Raw genomic sequence first — 24,066 nt, forward strand, 5'->3', positions numbered from 1 at the left:
AGACAAATCCACTGCTTTCTCCTGTAACACAGACAACGGAACAGACGAACAGGCAGAGACAAGACAGGACTCATGACATTTGGTGCTCCACTCCGTAATGGACCTCCGGATCCAGTCTACTTTGGGGTTGTGTTGAGTTAACCAGGGATGTCCGAGTACTATGGGTGCAAGAGGTGAGTCCATGATGTAAAATGACAGAGTTTCCGAATGGTTACCAGATGTAATGAGAGTAACGGGTCCAGTGGATAGGGAAATCATGGGAAGCTGTTGACCATTGAGTGCGTGGACAGAAATGTCCTGAGGAAGTGACTGAAGGGGAATCTGAAGGTGGTGTGCGAGAGTGTGGTCCATAAAATTACCTTCCGCCCCGGAGTCCAATAGTGCTTGACAGTCGTGCTGGTGTGTTGACCATCTTAGTCTAACCGGGAGGAGGGTAGATGTCGATGAGGTCTTCTCGGCGGAGATCCCACCCGATAGTAGCCTCACTGTTACTACCGGGCGTGGCCTTTTACCGGACACATGTTCAGAAAATGTCCCTCTCCGCCGCAGTATAGACAAAGGCCTTGGGACCTCCGCCTCTCCTTCTCCTCCCGGGAAAGCCGAGCTCGCCCTACCTGCATGGGCTCGTGATCGTAGGTAGGGCTGACCACATCCGTACCGCTGGACCGCGAACTCTCTGCTCCTCTAAAAACCCGATTGGGAAGGACGCGTCGCTCGACTCTTGACAGTCGAGCATCAACTCGTAGTGCTAAATCAATAAGTCCATCCAAGGTGTTAGGCAGGTCCAGGGTGTAGATCTCCTTCTGGATGCGGTCAGCCAGCCCATGCAGGAACATATCCCACTGCGCCTCGTCGTTCCATTGGCACTCCGCCGCGAGAGTCCGGAATTCGATCGAGTAATCCGAAACAGACCTCTCTCCCTGACGAAGCTCGGCGAGCACCCTCGCCGCCTCTCTTCCGGAGACCGCACGGTCAAACACCCGCTTCATGACGGCGGAGAGTGCCTGGAACGACTGGCAGCATGGGTCCTGGTTCTCCCACACCGCCGTTCCCCAGAGTGCTGCTCTCCCAGTCAGTAGCGAAAGAACAAATGCGACTTTGGATCGCTCATTGTTGAAAGTTCTCGGTTGTAGTGCAAAATGCATGGAGCATCCAGTCAGAAACGCCCGACAGAAACTGGGCTCTCCGGCATACCTCTCAGGCACTGGTAGACGAGGCTCCGACTGGGAGAGTGGATCTAATGGTGTGGGAGGAACGAACGGTGTGGGTGGCGCAGTGGGAGCTCGCAGTTGTAGAAGCTGCTGGGTGAGCCCGGACACCTGCGTCACCAAAACCTGAACCGCACGGCTAGTGTTGCTGAGCCCCTCCTCTTGTGCGTCCATGCGTTGAAGGCTGCTGTGAACAAATGACTCCATAGTCATCGGAGCTTCGCCTGCTGCTTCCATCATACGGTCAGATCGTTCTGTCATGATCACAGAAAGAGGAAACAAATGCAGGTGCAAATAAACTCAGTTTAATGTCAGACAGGACAAATTGGAGACAGACAACACCGCTGGCAGGTGACGCAGGGACCTCGATGATCAACAGGTTGTATCTGTGCTGGTGAAGAGTGACGCGATGGTGATGTGGGTGAAATCCGGCGTGAAACGATGAACAGGAAACAACGAACAGGAATCCCAGAACAAACACCATACGATAATCCAAACGGAACAGGAACAAGGAACTCAGGACACCAGACAGCACACAACATCGACAACGATCTGACAAAGGAGAGGAGAAAACGGTGAGTATAAATGCAAGTGATAATGACTCGCAGCTGGCGCCGATGATAGATGAAATGAGCATGATTGCTCCGGCCACGCCCACGGATCCACGCAGCACATACCAACACAACAAACAGAGACACGAGACACAAAAGAAAGCAATGCATTCATGAACCGTGACACTTATGTGTTCTGCTATGTGTGTGTGGATGTGTGAATTGCGTGTAGTTTTGACAAAATGAGCCTTGTTTTTAAAATCACACTTTAAGCAATCGTAAAAAAAACTGTAAGAGGATCCTTCTCTGCTACTGAGGACAAGTTATTATAAGTCATTAACACTAATCAAAATAGCAAAGTAACAATTAATCAAGCTAGCATAATGTATGTGTTCTTGTTAGAGTTGTCTACATGCATCAGTAGTTATACACACACTTACTGTAGTAACCAAGCATGGAAGAACCTCATGTTTTCTCTGTCAGATAATCAAAGCTTGATAATGAAATGCTGCTGAATGTTCAAAGGCTCAGAATGTTCAAACCCTTTAAAGCTCATTTGTTATAGCAGAACTTTCCATTCATCTTTACACATCACTTTATTTCTTCATTGTACATGCCAGTTAAACTCACATTAGACATCCAAAGAATCATTTCTTCTTTGTTAAACATTAAATCAAACAAACCACTATCAAATGAAAACTAAGTACAATGCGGTTTCATTTTTCGAGCAAGATGAACTTCCTTGTTCCTTGTGGAGAAACAGAACATTATGAAAACATTAAGACGTGTTTTATCAGATTTACCCTCTTCCATCACGTAATGACCATTGTGCATTTCTTTTCTTTGGTTATGAATATGGTGCATCCAGGAAGAAACATTTTCCTACATTTTGAAATCGTTTATAAGCCACACAGAATTAGGTTATATGCACAACACATAAAAGAGGAAGCAATATTTTATCTCTATAAATGACAAAATGAATGAAGCAAATCCTGAGTTACAAATGAAGTACAATTTGTACTAACAAATGAACAGTGTTGCCACAGTTACTTTGAAAAAGTAACTTAGTTACTTTACAGATTACTTGATTTTAAAAGTAACTAAGATACTGTACAGATTACTTGATTTTAAAAGTAACTAAGTTAGATTACAAGTTACTTTATTAGTTACATTCATCAGTTGCCGACAACACCTCTGCAGCCTGAACATAAAAATGACAACCGTTTTTGCCAACACTTTATTGGAAGTGCATTTTTAACAGTAACGTCAACAATGTAGCCTATCTCCTGAAATTGTATCTCCAAAAAAAATCTTTTGACTAATTTAATAAAATCTGAACATGTTAATGAAAAGGTACAAATTACTTTGTGTTCTTATTAAATACATTTATGAAAAACAATTTATATTTAATTTTAAATTTAATTATTTATATTTCAATGTAAATAATTATGGGCCTACACAAATAATATAAAATTACAAGATTTATATTTTATTGTAAACGTAATGTGCAGCTCTGTAAAGGGACAACAAATATATGATCGATACGTGAGAACAATATATTTTTTAATAATATTTAAGCGCACAAAACTATGAAAATATATGAAACGCTTCAAAACAGAGCGGCAACAAAGCGCTTATGCGCATCCCGGGTGCAGAATGATGCGCTTAAAGCAACATGGAATCAGTGTGTGCAGTGCAGCGCGAGTGCACATTGAAAAGTTCACGGCATAAAGAGAAGATGAGCGTTGAGCCCACAAATCCTAGTCTACTATGTAGCCTATATCGGTCCAAACATTCACTGATTATTTGTTTCTTCACAGTTTTAAATTCCGGTTATTGTGCATGTGATGCTAATTAGCTAATAGTCCTTGTGTTGTCACCTGGGTAGCGAGCACAACATCTTTCAGAAACCGCTAGATAAACTCCAGGAAGATAAATTATTTTATCAACATATCAAGTATTATAACGGTAATATATCATATGGAGTGAGCTTTACCGCTGACTGGAACCGAACGCGACGCGCAGTTTGAATGCTGAACGGAGATTGATGGACAGCTACAGCGGAGGAAAGACATTCAGCTATGTAATGGCTTTAGATGACTTTGTAGGCTACTAGCAAATCATAATATACTAATAATGATTGCTGAAGGATGTTGTGACAATATATATTTCTGATGATTATTTAATTATCTATGTAATTACGTAATTCACTATGCCGGAAAACCCCTGCTGAGACTAAACAAGAAAGCAAAAATATTTTTACTAAGGAAAATGACAAAAATAGTAACTCACACTGACTTGGATAAATTACTTTAATCTGATTACTGGTTTGGAAATAGTAACGCGTTAGATTACTCGTTACTGGAAAAAGTAGTAAAATTAGAGTAACGCTGCAAATGAAGACATAACTATATACACTACTTTGAAGTAAATATACAAAATTACTGTTAACATTTTGACAGAATCCAAGTAAACTTATTATTTTCCCTTTTATGATTATATTAGATGATAAAAACTGATCTCACATAAAAATCACTCCTCTTATCAGTGACAATAAAAAATGAAAATGTATGCAAGTAACTGGGATGTATCAAATTGATCAAGAGATATCATAAAATAAACCCTAGATATCATAAAATAACTAATCATATCATAAATAATCTAGGATATCACCCTAGATATCATAAAATAAACAATACAAGTCAGTGCCATATCTGTCTCTCTCGCTCTCATCTATCTATCTAAATGCTTCGTATTACAGTTACTTGTTGCTGAAGCCTCCTTGAATTATAGGTAAAGTATTTTCACACTGGAATCGTTATTCGCTGATAGACACAGACATGGGATTGTCATATGCAGCAGTCTCTAGGTTATCCACTTTCTTTCGGCGGAGTTCGGGAGGAGGTCGAGGTGGAGGGTTTTGAGGAGGTTCTTTGATGCTCTCCCCAACACGCTTTGGTGGCTCTGTCCGGGGTAATATTGGCTCCCAATGCTCTCCATGAATAGCTGCCTGTGATGCCGGTTTAAAATCAAGTACAAAAGGCAGAATTTCATGTGAATACTCTCTACACAACCAAATGCATCCAAACATAGATGTTGTACCAAGACGTCTTCTGCAAGTGACAGTTCATACGAGTCTAATGAAGTGAAATACACCATACTAAAATAATGTGGGATTGATCATCATATTACACTCATATCATCTGTCAGCACAAAGAACCATATTCATGTTTGAATGAAGCTTGAGTTCACTCAAAAGGGAAAATTATCTTATAATTTACATCATTCACGTTTTCTTTCTTCAGTAGAAATTAAACAGAGAATGTGAATGTTTCACAGAATGTGAATATGGACTACTTATAATGTCATATGAGTTTGAAACCACATGTGGGTGAGTAAATGACAGAATTTTCATTGTGGTTGAACTATTCCTGTAACAGTTTGCATGTGAAAAAGGGGGTTTTATAAGAGGAAGCAAATGAGCATGAAGCAATAAGATGTTCTTTTAGTTTCCTATCTTCTTTTAGTTGCGGTGGCATTCGCATTCATTCAGTCATGATGTTTATCTGGAGTTCAGATAAATCAGTATACTGAATTATTTTGGAGGAACTTACCGAAAGGTAGATTACGCTGGCAATTGCTAGACACACACATCCCAGAACTGTGGCTAACATGAACCCTCCAGGAACACACAGCCTGCAGGGTAACACACACAGAAAGATGCGGTCTTATACCACAACAATAAAAGTTCAACATGGACACATGACAACACCTGACTGAAGAATGACAGACTTACGCAGCGTGCAAGAACGCTCTGATGTAATAGTTTCTGGTCAGGGGTCCAAAAGCCTTTACACACACTGTAAAGCAGTACTGACCACTAAAAAAAAAGTGTGTATGATTCAGAGCACACAAGGAAGTTTTCACCATACAAATGACTAGGCTACTTCCTGTAATTAGTTACAGTCTCAAACGAGGTCCGATTGATATAAAACACTTACGTTCTCTCAACGCTGGTGCCTTTGCCCCGTTTGCTCCGCGGATATTCAAGCAAACACACAAACACACCGGCAGCACTATCACCGTCAAGGATATAAATGTACATAAACTAGAAAAACACTTGGGAACTTTACCAACATTTTTTACTTTATCAGCAGAAATACTAAAAGAACCCACGAGAAAAAGAAAATGAAAAATGAGGGCAAATCAAAGCCATTCATAGGAAAGTTCCATGCAGAGGTTGTAAGGATACATGCCGAACGCTGCAAACTGCCAGCCTCTGAACTGACCGGCCACTCCGACGATTCCACCAGTCGCATAAACTGCAACAGGAATAACAGTTTAATGCCCTGATGTTTCTTTACATTATTGGTTTTAAAATACATAAATCAATAATAATACATTTTTTTAAACATCATGGAATGAACGACCACTAAGTTTCATACCTTAGTTAAGGAGTATTCAAACATTAATGTAGCCCAAGTGTAACTTCCTCGTTTAAATGTTTTAGACAGCCAGAAAAACATAATGAGATATAGAATGTTGTGTGTTCTTACTGAGTCCAGCAGCCAGAGCTTGCTCGTTAGCCCACATAGCCCACTCGATCTTCCCCATGATCACTTAAGTGCGTGCTGACACTTTATTTTCAACTTAATTCTTATAATGCAAGTGGGTAGTGGCCGGTGTTTCATAACCCCGCCCCTTTCATTTCGTCACTTCCGCTTTTACTTTGAGCTACGTTTCATCAAATTATACAGTCAGTAGGCTTGTTTGAGATGCGCCTCGCCTCGCCTGCAGTTCAGCCGAGACTAGGCGGCTGCAGTGAGGGGAGGAGTGAAAAAAGTGCAGGCAAGCCGGACAGTTCTCTCTTCTCGTAGTGGATCAGACACCTGCGAGATCAAAGGCGGATATCGCGGGATTCACACTCTCTCCCTTCTCTTGCTTGTGTTTCAATATAAATTATTAGGGTGCTTCTCAAACGGAAAGCTGTCCTTCCTAGTCCAGGGCTGCGTTCAGCCCCGACAAAAAGTTGCAAAACGTTTTTTAAACGGTAACGGTGCAGCGTAGGGATGGCAGACACGAAACAGGCGTTTCGGGGCTTTGCCGATATCCAGAAGCGCAGATGTTTTGAAACACTGCTCCGAACTGTGATTCGAAACACCCGTATCACGTGACTATGGCTAAATGAAGCTTCGAAGTGTTTCATCAGGTGGCGCCTGTCGAAACTGCGTTGATTAAAGGGGGCGGGAACAAACCACACAGTCACACATCTGTATGAAACTAATTCACCACAGTTTAAAAGTGAAGTAAATCCATCTTCACCTCGTGGGTTTTTGTGAGAGGAGAGTGATTTGTGATAGCAGTGAGATTTATAGTGCGCTTTGGTTAGTTATACTTAGGCTAGATTTAAATTAGATATATTGACTGATAGGTATAGACAGGGACATATAGTTAGGATAGATATAGTGACACATTCATATAGGCTAAGTTAGATAGTGACAGATAGATAGCACAGCATAAGTTAGATATATAGAAATAGATTCATAGGTGATATATAGATATATTAATAGAATATATAAAAATGGAGGCTGCACGCAAGAGATGCCGTACATCTGTGGTGTGGGAGCATTTCCATTTGGAAGCACCAAATAAAGTGAGATGTGTGTATTGTGATAGGCAGCTAGCCTTCTGCAACAATACATCATCCATGTATTTACATCATCCAAAAATATTTGTGCATGCCAGCAACAAGTGTCCCTTGTGAGAGGATTTTTTCAAAGGCTGGAGAAATTATATGTAAAAAAAGAAGTCAGCTGAGTCCTTCAACAGCAGAGCAATTCATATTTTTGAATAAAAATGTTTTGTGACAAATGTGACACATTGTGGCTTTATTTATTGTATTAATGTTCATTTTGTATAACAAACAAAATATATATAGTTCTTTACAATGACGAGGCTACAGGTTACAAAACCAAGATCATGTAGTTGTCAGACAGATGTTAAAAACAATTTTTACATGGATCATTGTCAAGGTATTTCAGATCAACACATGCAAATGACCACTAGATGGCGCCGTAGAGACGGGTGTCAGATTGATTCGAAGCTTCGAAACAATATGGCACATTTGCTTCAACTGCTTCACGAAGCCTCGGTCTGCCCATCACTAGTGCAGCGTTGAACACCCTGAGTTGTAACTATGGCAGCTGAGAAGGCCATTCTTTGTGTTCTATTTGAGGAATTTTCGGAGCCTGATGAAATCGATATAAATACATTTATAAAATAAAATCTAAATAAATACGTGTTTAATACCGCAAAATACATGCAATATCCTGCCCTGGCTGTCCAGAATAAAAGATAACATCCCTATCCCATTTATTTAACTTTTTTTTATCTCCTGGTAATCAATTCTAATTTAAACCATTTTATTTCTACTTCTTACTTTTTTAATAGCTTGTATTTTCTTTCTCATTTTATGTCAAGCACTTATACCATATATGAAATTTGGTATATAAATAAACTTGCCTTGCAATGAAGCTAAATATATAAATAAATACATCATCATGTTGACTATATATAGCTGTCTCTTTAATACCGCGTGGTTTATATATATGTTGCTGCTGATTGGGCTGACATATTTGACACACCCACCAAACGAGAGAAAACAGGCTTGTTTGAGATGAGCGAAATCTGCGCAGAACCGATCACCGGTGATCAGAGCGAGATGCATTCCGGTTAGAAAAGTGTCCGAGGGCGGTCCGCCTTGCTCTGATGTCATGCCGACGTATGTCAAAAAACTCTCGCGAGCGAAAGGCGGATGTGTCGGATTCTGCAGTTGAGCGCAGCTGCTCTCCACCGACTGCGCTGAGCAAAAGCATGATGGGAAACGACTTCCTGACGACACAGCTTAATGCTTATTGGTTTAAACAACCGTGATGTATGGTTCTTTTTAAAAATGTTTGATTTTAAAACTCTGATATCATGTTTTTAGGTGTGAATATTCCCAAACTCTCTAAAAAAGGCGATCTCTCTGTGGGTTATGTGATTGTTGTCATATTTATAAATAATACAAACATGTATGTAGGCCTAATTAAAGTAAAAATGATTGATAAACACGTCTTTCGAATGGAAATAAATAACAAAAACTTTGGGTGTCTTGTTCATAATATTTATTTTCATATAAAAGAAACAGAAATTAAATTACATCCAGTTTATCAGCAACAAAGCGCACGAGTGTGAATCCCGCGATATCCGCCTTTGATCTCGCAGGTGTCGGATCCACTACGAGAAGAGAGAACTGTCCGGCTTGCCTGCACTTTTTTCACTCCTCCTCTCACTGCAGCCGCCTAGTCTCGGCTGAACTGCAGGCGAGGCGAGGCGCATCTCAAACAAGCCTAACGTATCTCAAACCCGTTGCACACCGTTTCCAGGAAACACGACGTTCAACCGGAAACCGTAGCAAAACGTTGCGCACCGGTTTGAGCTTTGAACGTGCCCCAGTCCTTCGGAGGCTCCTCAGCATTAAACGCTGGAATGACACAGGCCTACTTTTCCTGACTAACTGAATCACTAGACTATTTTATTCATTTGTTATACGATTGTTTTTTTATTTCTTATGCATGATATTTTCCTTTCTTATGCATATGTTGTGATCATTATAACTCTTTTTATGTAAAGCACTTTGAATTACCATTGTGTATGAAATGTGCTATATAGGTTAAATAAACTTGCCTTGCTTTGTAATGCTGTGTTTCAGACAGCTCGGAATTTAAATTTTTCCCACCTCATTCTTGGAAATAACTTCTGGAACGCCACTCAAAGTTGGACACTCGACCTGTGAACTAGGGGTACATCTTTTTTCTTTTTTTTCACAGAACCGGAGCTTGATGCTTTTATTTTTTATTCAAAAACATGAAAATATACAATGTACAAATACCTTCTGGAGAACGGTAAGAAGCATTCAAAAAACATTTGTTAGTAAATTCAAGAAAGAAGTAAAGATAGTCATATACATATACTGTATGAAGAGGATACGGGGAAAAACATAAAATAAGTACCATACAATTCCTATAAAGAAACAATGACAACAAGACAGGGGCGCCGCTAGCAATTTTGGGCCCTATGAAAGAATATGATGTTGGGCCCCCTACCACACCAACCCTAGCTATCCAAATAATTTAATAATACTGACCAATTAAGCACTGCTCGCTCGACCCAGAATGCCCCAATTGGCTGATGAAACACTGATTAAAATTAAGATACAATTTATACAAAACAAAACGTAATGATCTCCGGGGGCCCCAAAAGTGTGTGGGCCCTTAGAATCATCCTAACCCCCCCCCCCTGAAATGAAGATATATTCTTTAGATCTGTTGGCAGAATCATAATAACAAAAAAATATGATGAACTACTTTGGTTTGGTTGGGAATAAAATATTTATGAGTTAACAGCTATGCTCTTCTCCAGTTTATATTATCAATTAATGCAGCCCAATGGGATCTGCCTCGAGGAAAATTTGGATCTCTCTTCTGAAAAATCTGACAAATATGTTGATTATTACATTTAATAAATGCCAATGCCATCCAGTAACAAAGGGGGAAAAGAGATTTGTTCCTACAGTTACATCCATATTATTATTTCACAACAGACTTGTGTGTGGTGAGAAATTGTGGCTGTAACACAACATCTATGCAAGAAGAGCCTGCTGATGAAAATGAACTAATTTAACGGGGAGTTTATTATGCATATAATTACATTTTAAGAAAAAGGGGAGGCCTCCAATTTTATTAAAGATATAATTAGGAATGAAAAACATACTGAATTTGGATTTATTAGACATCTTAGCTAATTTATTTTAAAAACAAATGTAGAACTTCCAGTCCCCCATCACTTCTACAATTAGATATTACTCCTTTTTTAAGTGTATGAGATCAGTTTTTCCAAATAAAGTCAAGAAAATTTTTATTGACACCTTTAGCAGTACAATCACTCACGTATAAAAAGAGTGAAGGATACACAAAGCGAGAAACACCTTCTGCTTTAGAGAGGAGAACCCTACCATAAAGAGAGAGGTCTCTTTGTAACCTAAGATTACATTTTTTGGGGGTTTTCTTAATCCGACTAGAAAACTTGAGTTGTTGTCTAGCTACTAAATTTTTGGTCAAATAAATACTTTATCATTGAACGTGTCACCACATTTATGCAGTGACATTATCTCACATTTAGATAAATTTAGCTTTAAATCAGAAGCACACAAGAATTTTTTAATTATCTGAATGGCCTGTAAAAGCTGTGAAAACCCTGTCTGACACCACGTTTTATGAAAAATCTTTGGGAGGAGAACATATTGACTATGACAGAGCTGGTAATTCCTTTATCAAACATTTCAATTACATTGTCAAACGAATCACCAAATTTGAGAGATTGCAGAAAAAATCCATACTCAATGGCTTCGAAGGCCTTATAAAGGTCTAAGAAAAGTATAATGTCTTTAGAATGCACAAAATCATTATAGTCCAATAAATCTAAAACAAGTCTTATGTTATTACTAATATATGCCTATCTTTAACAAAACCTGACTGTTTCTGCAATAATTTGATTAAGCTTAAATTTTAATCTTTTAGCGTATACTTATAATGCCTTTATGTGCTATCGGAAATGTCATACTTCTCACTTCTGAAAACGTGATTAGGAGCTCATCACATTCAAATATTGACTTGAGGCCATTCATGTCCATTTTTTTTTACCTAGGAAACTAGTATTTACAATAATTCAGATAGGACGTGAAGGCAGCATAAGGCCAAGATTTTGTAGTCAACCGTAAGAAGTGTAATTGGTCGCCAATTGTCAATTAAGATTTTTTTTTTCCCCTCGGGGTACATCGATCAACCCCAGCGAGATTTTGACGTCACTTCCCAGATGTCGGTAAGTTCCATAAAAACTTGTAACATTAGACATTACGTTTTTGTAATAATATCGTCGTTTTTGCTTTTCGTCAGCTGTTTTCAAAGCGCTCGTATGTTGTTATTATTCTGTTTTTGGCATAATTGACACAAAAGCATGATATGCTCTCCTTGTGTCGTGGCTACATCATGTGGTCAACATGTAAACGTCTGATTGCCTAGAACTCAACGAGGTCTGAATATATACCCCCGGTTTCACAGACAAGCCTAATTCCAGACTAAAATGCATGTTTGACCTCTTTAACTGAAAACAACTTTCACTAACATGTCTCAAAATTTGTCAGTCCCATTGATTGTGAAATCAGCCTTAATTTGGGATATTCCCAAATCCAACCTCTTCTGGAACACAGTAGTGTGCGTGTGCTTTTTTGGTCACTCGAATGTGTGTAAAGAATTGTGGTGACTTGGCAGCTGTCTATATGAGTAAAACCATAGATATACATGTATGTTATGGGTGCTTCTCAATAGAAACAAAATATAAAGATCCCTTAATGCAGATCAGACAAAAACACAAATCATGTCATTAATTAAAATAATTATTTTTAATGGAGTACATTTACTCTTTACACAACTATTTATATTGAAATATATCTTTATTTATGCAAAATCTTTTTCTTTCTTGATCTACAAGGATCTTTAAGGTTCATCTGAAACTGCACTCTTCTTGGGCAGCCCGTCAACACCCAACAAATGATGGTTTGGATCCTCCACCACACATGGTCCAGGACCAGCCTAAAAACAGGTTATGTGGCAATTTTGATAAAACAGGTCATGCATAAACCCTTTTTTACTGACACATAATTAATTAAAGGCACAGTGTTACATAAATATGATGAGACAAACAAGGTTTTTTTTTCTCTTTAAAGACCTTTTAGATATCAGATTAATGTGCCTTACAGTTTATGTAGTTTTCAGACACTTACCTTAGTGCTGATTATGTAGTGTATGCCCTTTGGAGTGGGCTCCATAGTAAGGTCTCTTTTCAGCTCCTCAGAGAGGTCAGCTGAACATACGGGAAGACCTCTGACAAACCTGCAAATTAAAGTTACTGCGTTAAGCTATAACTTGATGTGCTGTAAAGAGCTGCACTGTTTTTTTTTTGTGTGTCAAAGTGTCATTAACAGCATGCCTGATTTTAGCAACTTACTCTGATCCATTGGCTTCTGAGGGAAAGAAATGACGAACCACCTGTACAAACTCTGGTACGTGCTCTTGCAAGGTGTAAATAACAGCATTAGGACCGGCATCAAAGGTATATGCCACCTGAAACCAGACAAAAGATGCAAATATATCAATCCAATTACATCAAAACAAAGTAGTATGCTCAGATTTAAAGAAAGAGACATACATTAGACTTAGTATTCAATATAGTAAATGTAAATCAAGTGCACCATGTAAGGTTCATCTTAAAATCATACAAACATTCCACACAGTATCAGAGTCAACAGGTTAACTACACTATACTAAATCAAATCATACCATTCCATACTATACTATTAAAGGATTTTTAATAGCAACATGTTTGTGCAGCGCCAACAGAGCAAACATACATCTGTTGTACTTTATTTTTTTATGTTACCTTGTCTCCTTCAAATTACTTGCTATACCTGTATATTAATATTACCATTTAGCATTTTGGTTCTTGAATGTTTTTCAGGGCAAGAAGCCCTTAGGCAATAGAGGCATGGAGCTGGGACCCCTGATACAAAATGTGTCAAACAGAGTTACACATTAAGCATTAAGCCATTTTATATTAATAGAAACAAACCATATTATATTATGTTAAGACAGTAGATTAAGAAACCCAGAAAGTTGTTGCTAGGGGGCTCCAAATGGTTGCTATGGCGTGGCTTGATAGCTTCACGATGATCCTGAGACAGGGATTGGTTGCCTGAGTAAATTTAGCGTACCCCCTTGTCTCTACGACACTGTGATCCAGATTTATGTTCAATACAAAATCCCTATGCAAGTTACCATAGTGGAAAAAACACATGCGTTTCATGGGCCGACCCTCACCATAGTAAGTCTATGGGGCAACTTTGGGCAGCTCTTGCCCCCCCGGGGTAAAACTTACACCCCATTACAAGGTATGTTCTGACAGAGCCTGCATCTGCAACTTTTCAACTGCTACATGTTAATTTTACTGTCAGATGGACAATTAAACATTTACCTGGACTTTAGCTTTAAGTTTTTTAAAACATTAAAATTTTACTGTGAGATGGACAATTAAAGGCTGGAATACACTACACGATTTTTGCCCCGATTTCCCCCCCGATTTACAGTCTGATCAAGTTGACGCTAGTTGACAAGAGTCAGAGCCAGTCTCGGAGCAGCCAACTCTCACGCATTGGCCGTGAGACACACGCATTTGATTGATTTCACACACTCACATGCCACACCCCCGATTTTTCACGCTGAAGTGTCAACCTGGTCGGTCAAATGCCTGAAAGATGAGTTTATAGATCTACCATTTACCAGCTACTCGTTATCGACTACGGTAGTTATGCTTTCAGTGAGGGGGTTCAAGATAAATGTGCAAATAAATACGGCGTAGTGCGACCAAAAGCTAAATTCAGTTTTGGGTTCTGACGAGAACGAGCCTGTAATGAGCGAAGCGGTGCGGTGTGACGCTCAGCTCAATCTCACGGCCCAAGCGAATGCTCCACTCCTGAACTGCGCACTCACCAGTAAAACAACATTCGCTCAAATCCAGTTCTGACATGAAATTTGCCTGTACTTGTTGTAGCTATTAGCTAAATGTAGCTATTTTGTTTAATGTTTAAATATTATAGTGCTATTTTAAATTTCATCTAGGCTATTATGAAAAGTGCATAGACAAAGTCAAAGAGATAGGGTCAGAAATGATTTTGAATTTCTTTAAAGTTCATTTCGTTTTGTATAAATTATAGCCTATCTTAATTTTAATCAGTGTTTCAATTGCCTGGATTTAATAAATAAGCAAATAGGCAATAGCAGACAATAATCGTGACATGGAGGCGCTGGAGTGACAATTTGCACATGAACTGGAGCGCATTCATGTAAACCCAAACTCAGCAGCTACTTGCCTCACAGATATAAGAAATATATGTATAGAAAGCTTGAAATGTTCATTTTTAAACTAAACAATTTGAAACGAAAAGAAAAAGTCAAGCAAAGCCACCCGAGCATTCTCGAGTAGATTGATACGAACGCATCTGAAAAATAGCGGAGCAGAATGAGCTGATGCAGGGAAAATGCATGATAGAATTCATGCCCGTAGGCAGGGGGGGTCTGGACCTCACTTGCAAAGGTCCCGAATTTAAGTCAGTTTTTTGTAATAAACAAGTGTTCTTTTAAGTAATGACGGCCAATAATTCGAATCCGAACCTCTGTATTTTTCCGATGTGTAGGCTATAAATGTTGTAAAATAATTGCCTAATAATATAGTATTACTTTAATGCAGCAATGATATTGCACAGCACCAAGATCTTCTCATCTGAACTGCCTGCAGTCTGTGTCTGTGACTGTGTCTGTCACCGCTCGTCAACGTCAAAATATTTAAGATGACCAATCAAAACAAAGTAAGCAGGCTTTATGTTCACTGACGGTGCTGAGCGCATATTCCAGCACGACGCTTCAGTAAACGCTCAAAGTGCGAGATAAAGATGCAAGTAGCTAAACTAAACATTTCATATTTGGCAGCTGTTTTAGGATTGAAATGTTAAACTACCGATAAAAATAATCAGGCAAACTAATAAACCTTTGTCTAATTTTGCCATTTTTAATTTTTAATTAAATATGTAGGCCTATATAAATATGTATATAATTTATGTGATTTAATGTAATAATTAGCAACTGTCCATGTGAGAGAAGAAACATTAACGAATCCGTTTTCTTCATATAACGCATAAGATTAATAATGAATGTGTACATATTGTGAATTAATTAAATTTTTTAGAAACTGTCTTAGAAAGTGATTAATAAACAAATATTCTAAATAAAAATGTACCCTATGTTTAGTTGACTGCTTTAAGGAGGGGAAGAGAGGGCAAGATAAGGATAATAAGAGAAAAAGAAAGTGGAAGAGATGAGGAGAGAGCAGGAATTGACAAATAATTTACTGCTCACTGACTTAGTTTTAAAGCTATTTCTCATATTTTTTTTGGCCTTCAAACGTCTTAAAATGCACATATGTAGATCAGGGAAATCAAAATTTTCTCAGGGGACCCCCCTACCTAGGGTGTGTGTGCATGTAGTATGGGCCAAGTAATTAAAGCACCTTTGTTTCGTGTTTGTGACTTCTTCAAAACTTCATGTTTCACCACGTGAAACAAACACTTCGGCTTAGTTCTGTCACGTGAATTTGTGATTTAAACTTTGTGAGGAAGTTTTGATTATCCATGCCAAATAACTGTTTATGGAGTGAAAAAGGTGGTACATGATCTTGGTTACTTTTTGGCTGGCTACAGGCCTGAAATATACTCCAACTCACTACAGGCCTGAAATATACTCCAACTCACTACAGGCCTGAAATATACTCCAACTCACTACAGGCCTGAAATATACTCCAACTCACTCAGGCCTGAAATATACTCCAACTCACTCAGGCCTGAAATATACTCCAACTCACTCAGGCCTGAAATATACTCCAACTCACTCAGGCCTGAAATACATGCACGCACGCACGCACGCACGCACGTATTAACGGGGTATACTGTTGCTATAGTGACAAACAATTTGTTGTTTATGTGGATATATATATATATATATATATATATATATATATATATATATATATATATATATGGGTGGTTGACGTGACGCTACATTTTTGTGTTCATGGTGACAAATATAAATAAAAATATATAATATTTCATTCAAATATCGGTTGTTATATACAGTTTAATCTTCCAGAACTAATACATCTGTAATTAATGAGTATTATAATTCAAATATGTAAATATTTTGTTTTAAACATGACATTTGTCCACTGGTGTGACTGTCCGGGGTAGCGTTGCTTATCTTAAAACTACTGTAATTAAATGAAAAATAAGTCTAAATACATTAAAATACTTGAATAGATGTTATAGCGGTGTTAACTTAATGAAACTAAAGGTTATAAGTCATAAGGTCCCCATTTAGAATAATTGTGACACATTACATTTTGTCCGCAAAACTGGTGTCCACCTGGTGTGACACCATTCTGTAGATTTAAACGGGCATTCATTTGGGCACCCTATTACTGAGAGGGGGTCTTCTTCAATCCAGGAAGTACAGTAGACCTCACTGGAGCACATGGACTGCCCAGAAGGTAAGTTCTGTTTAAAATATTTTCACAATATTGCTATTTCCGTGCACTGTTGGAAATGGGATCCATTATGCAGTCCTTTGGTGTGACATAATTTAAGTATTGATCTGAAAATTTCCATCAATTTAAATTGATTAACTATTGAAAATAATGTAAACCTTAACACTGTTAGTCAGGATTGAAGACTGTCTCTCATATAGCTAGGCCACAAACTGGCCTTTATCTTGAAAATGTCCACTGGTGTGACAGCACTGTCCTATAGTGTGACATGAAATCAGTGTCACACTGGTGGAAATGGCTGTCACACCAGTGGACGTAAACATTCTTTGTTCAGTGATGTCCGGTTCGTGAACGAATCGTAACCACAGACTGTTAACAATTGTTTTTAATTAGTAGGCTATTTAAACATTATGATAAACATTTTTTGTAAAAAATATTTTAATAACACGGTTTGGCGGTTAGAGTTCTAATGACGGTGTTCAACTATAACCATCGGTCTCACGGTTATATCCTATTCCCTTCGTAACTTCCCTCCCAACCTATAGTAGCTAATTGTAGTAGTGATGTTTGCATTTTCTTACTCTCAGAATTGAAGGACACAACCTTCCTTCTCTGTTTTGTTATGGCTAGTTTGAAATCCACATTGAAAGTGAGAGGCTGAGATGACAAGCAAGGAAAGGACCAGGAAGTATAGGGAGAGGCTGAATAAAGATCCTCAGAGGAGAGAGAACATCCTGAAAGAGAGATGCAGAAAGTAAATTTGACAAGCTACCAAAAGTTATTTAGGCATAAGAATTGAAGCGTTTCATGACATGATTAATGCTTCATCGTATCACAATAGTCATGGTTGGTTTCATAATTTTCCCCACAGATATCAGGAGAAGAAAGCATGTGGGAAAATTGTTCAGCTCAGTGTAAAGTCTATGTTGCCAGCAACAAGGAAGAAGCTACAAGAAAAATGGAGAGAGTCAAAGAGGAGATGTAGGGCCAGGGAAAAAGCCACTAAGGCTATCCTTGATCTAACGCCACAATCACCTCAGGATCAGGATCATGACCAGCCATTCAATCGTGAAGAGATCAATGAGGCCCCAGTGCCAGTGCCTGTTTTGTGTAGCACACCAACACAATCACCTAAAGAGATGTCCACCAGAGACCAAAGGACACCCAAAAGAGTACGAAAAAGATCTGTCAACAAACAACTAAGGAAGCTAAGAATGCAAAATGAGAAGTTAAGGAAGCAACTTAAAGCTGAAAAAAGAAGATCGGATAGGTTTAGAAAAAAGAATAAACGCCTTGTGCAAAGACGGAAGGTGGATAAAAATGCACACACAAACACACAAGCAAAACAGTCAAAACGAAGAAACATTGCTCAAGAAAGGAAGAAAAAAGTGGAGTCCTTCCTATTGAGAGACGAGAGCAGCAGGCTTCTTCCGGGGAAAAAGGACACTGTTGGGAGGAAAGAAAAAATGCAAAGGAGAGTACTTGTAAAGTCTTTGGTGGACTTGCACAAGGAATTCTCCCAGACAGCTGCACTAAACCATAGAATGTCTTACAGGCAGTTTCTACGCTATAAGCCATTTTATGTAACAGAAGCCAAGGCAAATGATCGTAATACATGCGCCTGCTACCAACATGAGAACATGCGTCTCCTTATTGATGCCTTGTCACAACGTGGTGTCCTACCTTCAAAAAGCCTATCATATCTTCTTTCCAGCATAACCTGTAATATGGACAACATGAAATGCATGGAGCGCACATGCACTGAGTGCTGCAATGATGAAGTCCAGATTGCCATATTTAATCTAGATGATCGGGCTAGATGGGAACACTGGGTAAAGGAAGATGTGGTTGTAGGAGACAAAACATACAAAAACTGGGTGAAGAAAACTGAAAATGGTACAATCGGAAAACTGGTTGAGGAGTTCAACAAAGAATTGGACGGTATTGCTATCCATCAATTCAACTGGCTTCACCAGGCCCAGAAATTCAGGCATCTTAAAGAAAATCTAAAAGACAACGAAATGGTTCTGCATGTGGACTTTTCAGAGAACTATGCCTGCAAACTGAACACGGAAATCCAGGCATTTCATTTTGGAGGAAACCGGCAGCAGGCATCCATCCATACTGCAGTGGCTTACACATCCACAGGCTCACAGTCCTATGCCACAATCTCTGACTCTGTCAGCCACAACGAACGTGCTGTGTGGGCCCACCTCAAACCAGTGGTACAGGAAATTATAGCAAACTCTGGCCACAAGATTGACACGCTTCATGTGTTGAGTGATGGTCCAGTCACCCAATACAGAAACAAGGCAAACTGTTACCTTTTGAGTAGTGTACCCTACACATGGAGGCTGAAGCGAATCACCTGGAATTACTCCGAGAGAGCCCATGGGAAAGGTGCACCCGATGGAGTTGGGCAGACAACCATGGCAGACAACCATGTCCATGGGGGGCAAGACATACAAAGCCCTAAGGACCTCTATGAGTTCCTAGCCCGAAAAGAGTTCCCAAACATAAAATTCAAATGGATCGATGAGGCAGATATCCAGGTGTTCAACGAGATGTTGCCACCTTCTGTCCCGAAAGTACCTGGCATCTTAAACACGCGCCAAATACTTTCCTTCTCTGCTGGAGAGATCTTCTATAGGTCTCTAAGCTGTTTCTGCCGCTACCCAGAGATGTGCGATTGCTTCTCTCCAAGCAAGATGAGGCCAGACAATCGGTCAAAAGATTCAGAGGAACCACTTGCCTGTGAAGTCCAAAAGACCCAACCTGAGAGTCCCAGAGGTGGAGAGGAAGAGTTTGACGACAAGTACACTGTAGGGAAATTCGTCATCGTCCGCTATGACAAGAAGCCATTTGTTGGCCAGATCACACAACTAAATGCTGAGCACATTGAGGTCAATTGCATGATGCAAATTGGCTGGAAAAACACATTCAAGTGGCCTGCTAGGCGAGACTGCATTATGTACAGCAAGGACCAACTTGTCAGTGTCATCTCTGAGCCAGAGCCCCACCAGCGTGCAGCCCAGCTCACCAAATATGACTGGCTGATGTTCAATGTGGTGTGAAAGGAGTAGGATGAGTCCTTAAACTCTAAAACTACTGTTTTTTTTTTTATTTGTTTGTATTTCATGGTGTACTCTGTTGTACAGCACAGTTCCAAAAGAAAATAATCAGTTAACTATGAATTATTATTTGTAAGAACTACAGGATGTTTTGCTGTTTTATATAGGTCAATTCCTTTTAATTATTTATTCCATTATTTGTTTACATGTTCATGTTATGTTGCTAAATGTTATGATAGCTCCCAGGTTTTTTTTATAGGAATGTTGGTTTCTTCTTCTTTATTGTACAAAAAACATTTGAGCTTTAAGCTGTAACTTTATTTGAATGATTTTTTATAATTATTTGAACAAAAAATAATAAATGTGACTTTGTACAAAACAGGGGCATACTGGTACTTTTTGTTGTCCAATGATGTGACGAAATGTCCTGTGCTGTGACAAAGTGAATTATAAGTGGAAAAGGCACTTAAATGCACAAATTTATGTAAAAGGTGTTGAATAGTATAATAATGATATCATCACTATGCACATATAAGGATGGAATGAAGCTTCATTAGGTTTTATACTAATTATAATTAATATAATCCAGACATTTGGGTAAAGTCCCTATGTGTACATCTTATAGTGGGATAATAACATGATTGTGAATTTTTATTGGCTACTTCTGATGTGGGAATGTAATTAGGACAAATTGATAAGGATTGTGCATATTTGTCTTATCGTTCACACAATCTCTGAATTAAATATTAACATAAAAAATTGTCACACCGGTGGACAATATTTGGGACTACCACACAAAAAAGTTAATAAAATGCAAAATAAATAAGGAATTAGAAAGGGACACATTCAGTTTTGAATTATTCACATATTAAGCAATATAATTATAAGACATTTGACATACATTTTAGATTTTTTTTTTTCCCACTTTGGATTTGAGTTCACGTCAACCACCCATATATAGCAGACTCTCACGATTAAAACGAGACCAAAATCTTCATAATACGTCACTCGGACCGAAAGTTATTCCCTCATAGATTTATAACACATTATAACCTGACAGGAGCACATACGTTAAATAAACAATTGTAACTCTAAAGTTGCCTTTACGCTTGTAACTTAATGAAACATGCTGCGATCGTTAAAAATGGCACATCAGTACTTACAGTTGATGCTCCCGATTGAAATGAGTCCAAAATCAACATAATCCATTGTGTCGATCACGAGATATTCGTCACGGATGTTGTGTTCCTCAGAACTCAACAGCGAGTGAGACCCAATAATGACAACAACCGTTTTACCGGAACTCACAAGGTACAGTCCCTTAGTGAATGTCTCTTACAGTCCTCTTTGTGGGTCACCACACAGGCCCCCCCAGAATTCACCCATAATAACAGGGCCAGACCGAACACAATTCACTAGTGCAAAACAGAACAGTCCAGCTCATAACAGTCCCTATAAGAGTCAACGTGTAGGGGGGTGGACCTGGCGGCCATACCGGCTGCGCTTAATAGGAGGGGGGCAAAGGGAAAGGGGCGGGGCAGGGGTCGAGGCTGCCGCAGGGGGGCACCCTCGCTGTGGGGGCTGGGCCAGCTGAAGCGGTTCGCCAATATCCACCGTACACCGTATGCCCTACACCAGCTCGGCCGATGAGGCTTGAAGATCTTCCTTGGGGGCGGAGCGAAGGCCAAGCATAACCCATGGGAGGCGGTCAGCCCAGTTGTTGCCCGTAAGGCTGGCCCTGAGCGCGGCCTTCATGTCACGATGAAACCGCTCGAAAAGTCCGTTACTCTGTGGGTTATAGGCTGTGGTACGATGGACTTTCACCCCCAGGACCTCGGCGACTGCCGTCCAAAGCTCCGATGTAAACTGCGGACCTCGGTCCGAGGAGAGGTCGGACGGTGTGCCGAAACGGGCCACCCAAGCCATAATGAATGCCCGGGCTACTTCGGCTGATGTAGTGGAGGACAGGGGAACCACTTCTGGCCACCTAGTGGTCCTGTCCACCATGGTGAGGAGGTAGGTATAACCACGGGAGAGGGGAAGTGGGCCCACCAGGTCCACATTCACATGATCGAAACGTCTCAAGATCTTAAAGGTGAAACCAAGATTTTATTAATTTCATAATGAGTTTAACTCTTATACAAAAGCCCTCAAAGTTATGAAAATGCAATCAGTCTTTTTTCCATTATAGAAGAATATGATCTTCAAACAAAACCCTAGCGCCTTTAATGTTTTTTGTTTCTTTTATTATGATTTGCCTGATATATTTTTCTACTGTACTTTCAAGCACCTGATCTGTATTTTGTAATACAAAAATGTTCTGTTATTGCCATGCTGTTTGTAAATTCTTTTTTGTTCAGCAATAAAAAAAGCATCTCTTATGTGGAGCCTCCATTTTTATCTATTCTATTAATATATCTATCTATATATCACCAATGAATCTATATAATTCTATATCTCTCACTTATGCTGTACTATCTGTCACTATCTAACATATGAATGTGTCACTATATCTATCCTATCTGTCACTGTCTATACCTATCAGTCAATATATCTAATTTAAATCTAGCCTAAATATAGCCTAACCAACCAAAGCGCACTATAAATCTCACTTATATCACAAAATCACTGCTATCACAAAATCTCTCTCCTCTCACAAAAACCCACGAGGTGAAGATGGATTTACTTCACTTTTAAACTTTGTGGGGAATTAGGTTTATACAGATGTGTGACTGTGTGGTTTGTTCCCGCCCCTTTAATCAACGCAGTTTCGGCAGGCGCCACCTGATGAAACACTTCGAAGCTTCATTTAGCCATAGTCAGGTGACATGGGTGTTTCGAATCACAGTTCGGAGCAGTGTTTCGAAACAGCTGCGCTTCGGGATCTCGGCAAAGCGCCGAAACGTCAGTTTCGCGTCAGCCATCCCTATTTATTGCAAGTTTTCATTAGTATCATTTCACATACATACACATTCTAAATGTTACCCAGAAAACAGGTCACAGGTTTAATTCGTTTGAAGTACTAGTGCTAAATGTTACGCTCTTAGATGTAAGAAAGAAATCTGTATTATCTCTAGCCCTGGCTACTGTATATAGACCTCCAGGGCCCTATGGTGATTTCCTAAAAGAGTTTGCAGACTTTCTCTCAGATCTATTGGTCAACGTCGATAAAGCATTAATTGTTGGAGATTTTAACATACACGTAGATAACACAAATGATGCGTTAGGGGCTGCGTTTACAGATCTATTAAATTCCTTTGGGGTCAAGCAAAACGTCACTGGTCCCACTCATCGTCTTAATCACACACTAGATTTAATTATATCACATGGAACGAACCCAACCGATATAGATATTATACCGCAAAGTGATGATGTCACTGACCATTACATGGTAACTTGCATACTGCGTACTGCTGAAATCTGTCATGTTGCGCCACGTTATCGACCAGGCAGAACAATCCTTCCAACCACTATAGATAGATTCTCAAATAGCTTACCTGATCTGTCTCAGCTGCTAAGTGAACCCAAACAAACAGATGAACTAGAGGAAATGACTAGCAGTATGAGCACCATTTTCTCTAGTACATTAGAAATTGTAGCACCAATTAGATTAAAAAAGGTTAGAGAGAAAACTAAAGCACCATGGTACAACAGTGCTACACATGTTATCAAGAGAGAAACTCGTAACTTAGAGCGTAAATGGAAACAAACTAATTTAGAGGTCTTTAGAATTGCGTGGAAAGATAGTATGTCACGTTATAAAAAGGCCCTAAAAGCAGCCAGGGCTGAGCATCTCTGCAAACTAATAGAAAATAACCAAAATAATCCAAGGTTTTTATTTAACACTGTGGCTAGACTAACAAATAAACAAGCATCGCCTGAACAAAATATTCCGTTACAGTTTAGTAGTAATGATTTCATGAACTTCTTCGCCTGCAAAATAGAAAGCATCAGAAACAAAATTGTAAATGTACAATCATTAATGATGTC

At 39.3% G+C, this 24,066-nt stretch overlaps 2 protein-coding genes across 2 annotated transcripts in view; both read right to left on the bottom strand.

The window, feature by feature from the left end:
* Positions 1-2,344: 2,344 nt before the first annotated feature.
* Positions 2,345-6,995, bottom strand: cyba (cytochrome b-245, alpha polypeptide). Its single transcript, XM_079826072.1, has 6 exons — positions 6,316-6,995; positions 6,012-6,081; positions 5,761-5,835; positions 5,556-5,639; positions 5,374-5,455; positions 2,345-4,769 (listed from the first exon to the last, which is right to left on the bottom strand). The coding sequence occupies exons 1-6, from the start codon at positions 6,371-6,373 to the stop codon at positions 4,578-4,580; spliced, it is 561 nt and encodes a 186-aa protein (XP_079682198.1). The 5' UTR covers positions 6,374-6,995; the 3' UTR covers positions 2,345-4,577.
* A 2,665-nt stretch (positions 6,996-9,660) lies between these two features.
* mvda (mevalonate (diphospho) decarboxylase a) overlaps positions 9,661-24,066 on the bottom strand; it is a 100,814-nt gene continuing 86,408 nt past the window's right edge. Inside the window, exons 8-10 of the mRNA XM_079824728.1 lie at positions 12,866-12,981; positions 12,642-12,750; positions 9,661-12,450 (exon numbers count right to left, since the gene is read on the bottom strand). Of these exons, the coding sequence (XP_079680854.1) occupies positions 12,355-12,450; positions 12,642-12,750; positions 12,866-12,981 (321 nt within the window). The 3' untranslated portion in view covers positions 9,661-12,354. The remainder of the gene's footprint in view (positions 12,451-12,641; positions 12,751-12,865; positions 12,982-24,066) is intronic.

Source organism: Gobio gobio (genome assembly GCF_949357685.1).
Source record: "Gobio gobio genome assembly, chromosome: 9".
Lineage (NCBI taxonomy): Eukaryota > Metazoa > Chordata > Actinopteri > Cypriniformes > Gobionidae > Gobio > Gobio gobio.

Excerpts from the sequence above, each read along its gene's own strand:
- cyba (XM_079826072.1), bottom strand. The coding sequence starts at position 6,373 with ATGGGGAAGATCGAGTGGGCTATGTGGGCTAACGAGCAAGCTCTGGCT. Across the intron at positions 6,082-6,315 it reads AGCTCTGGCTGCTGGACTCA|TTTATGCGACTGGTGGAATC; the intron begins GTAAGAACACAC and ends TTCCTGTTGCAG. Across the intron at positions 5,836-6,011 it reads CAGTTTGCAGCGTTCGGCAT|TGCTGCCGGTGTGTTTGTGT; the intron begins GTATCCTTACAA and ends TGACGGTGATAG.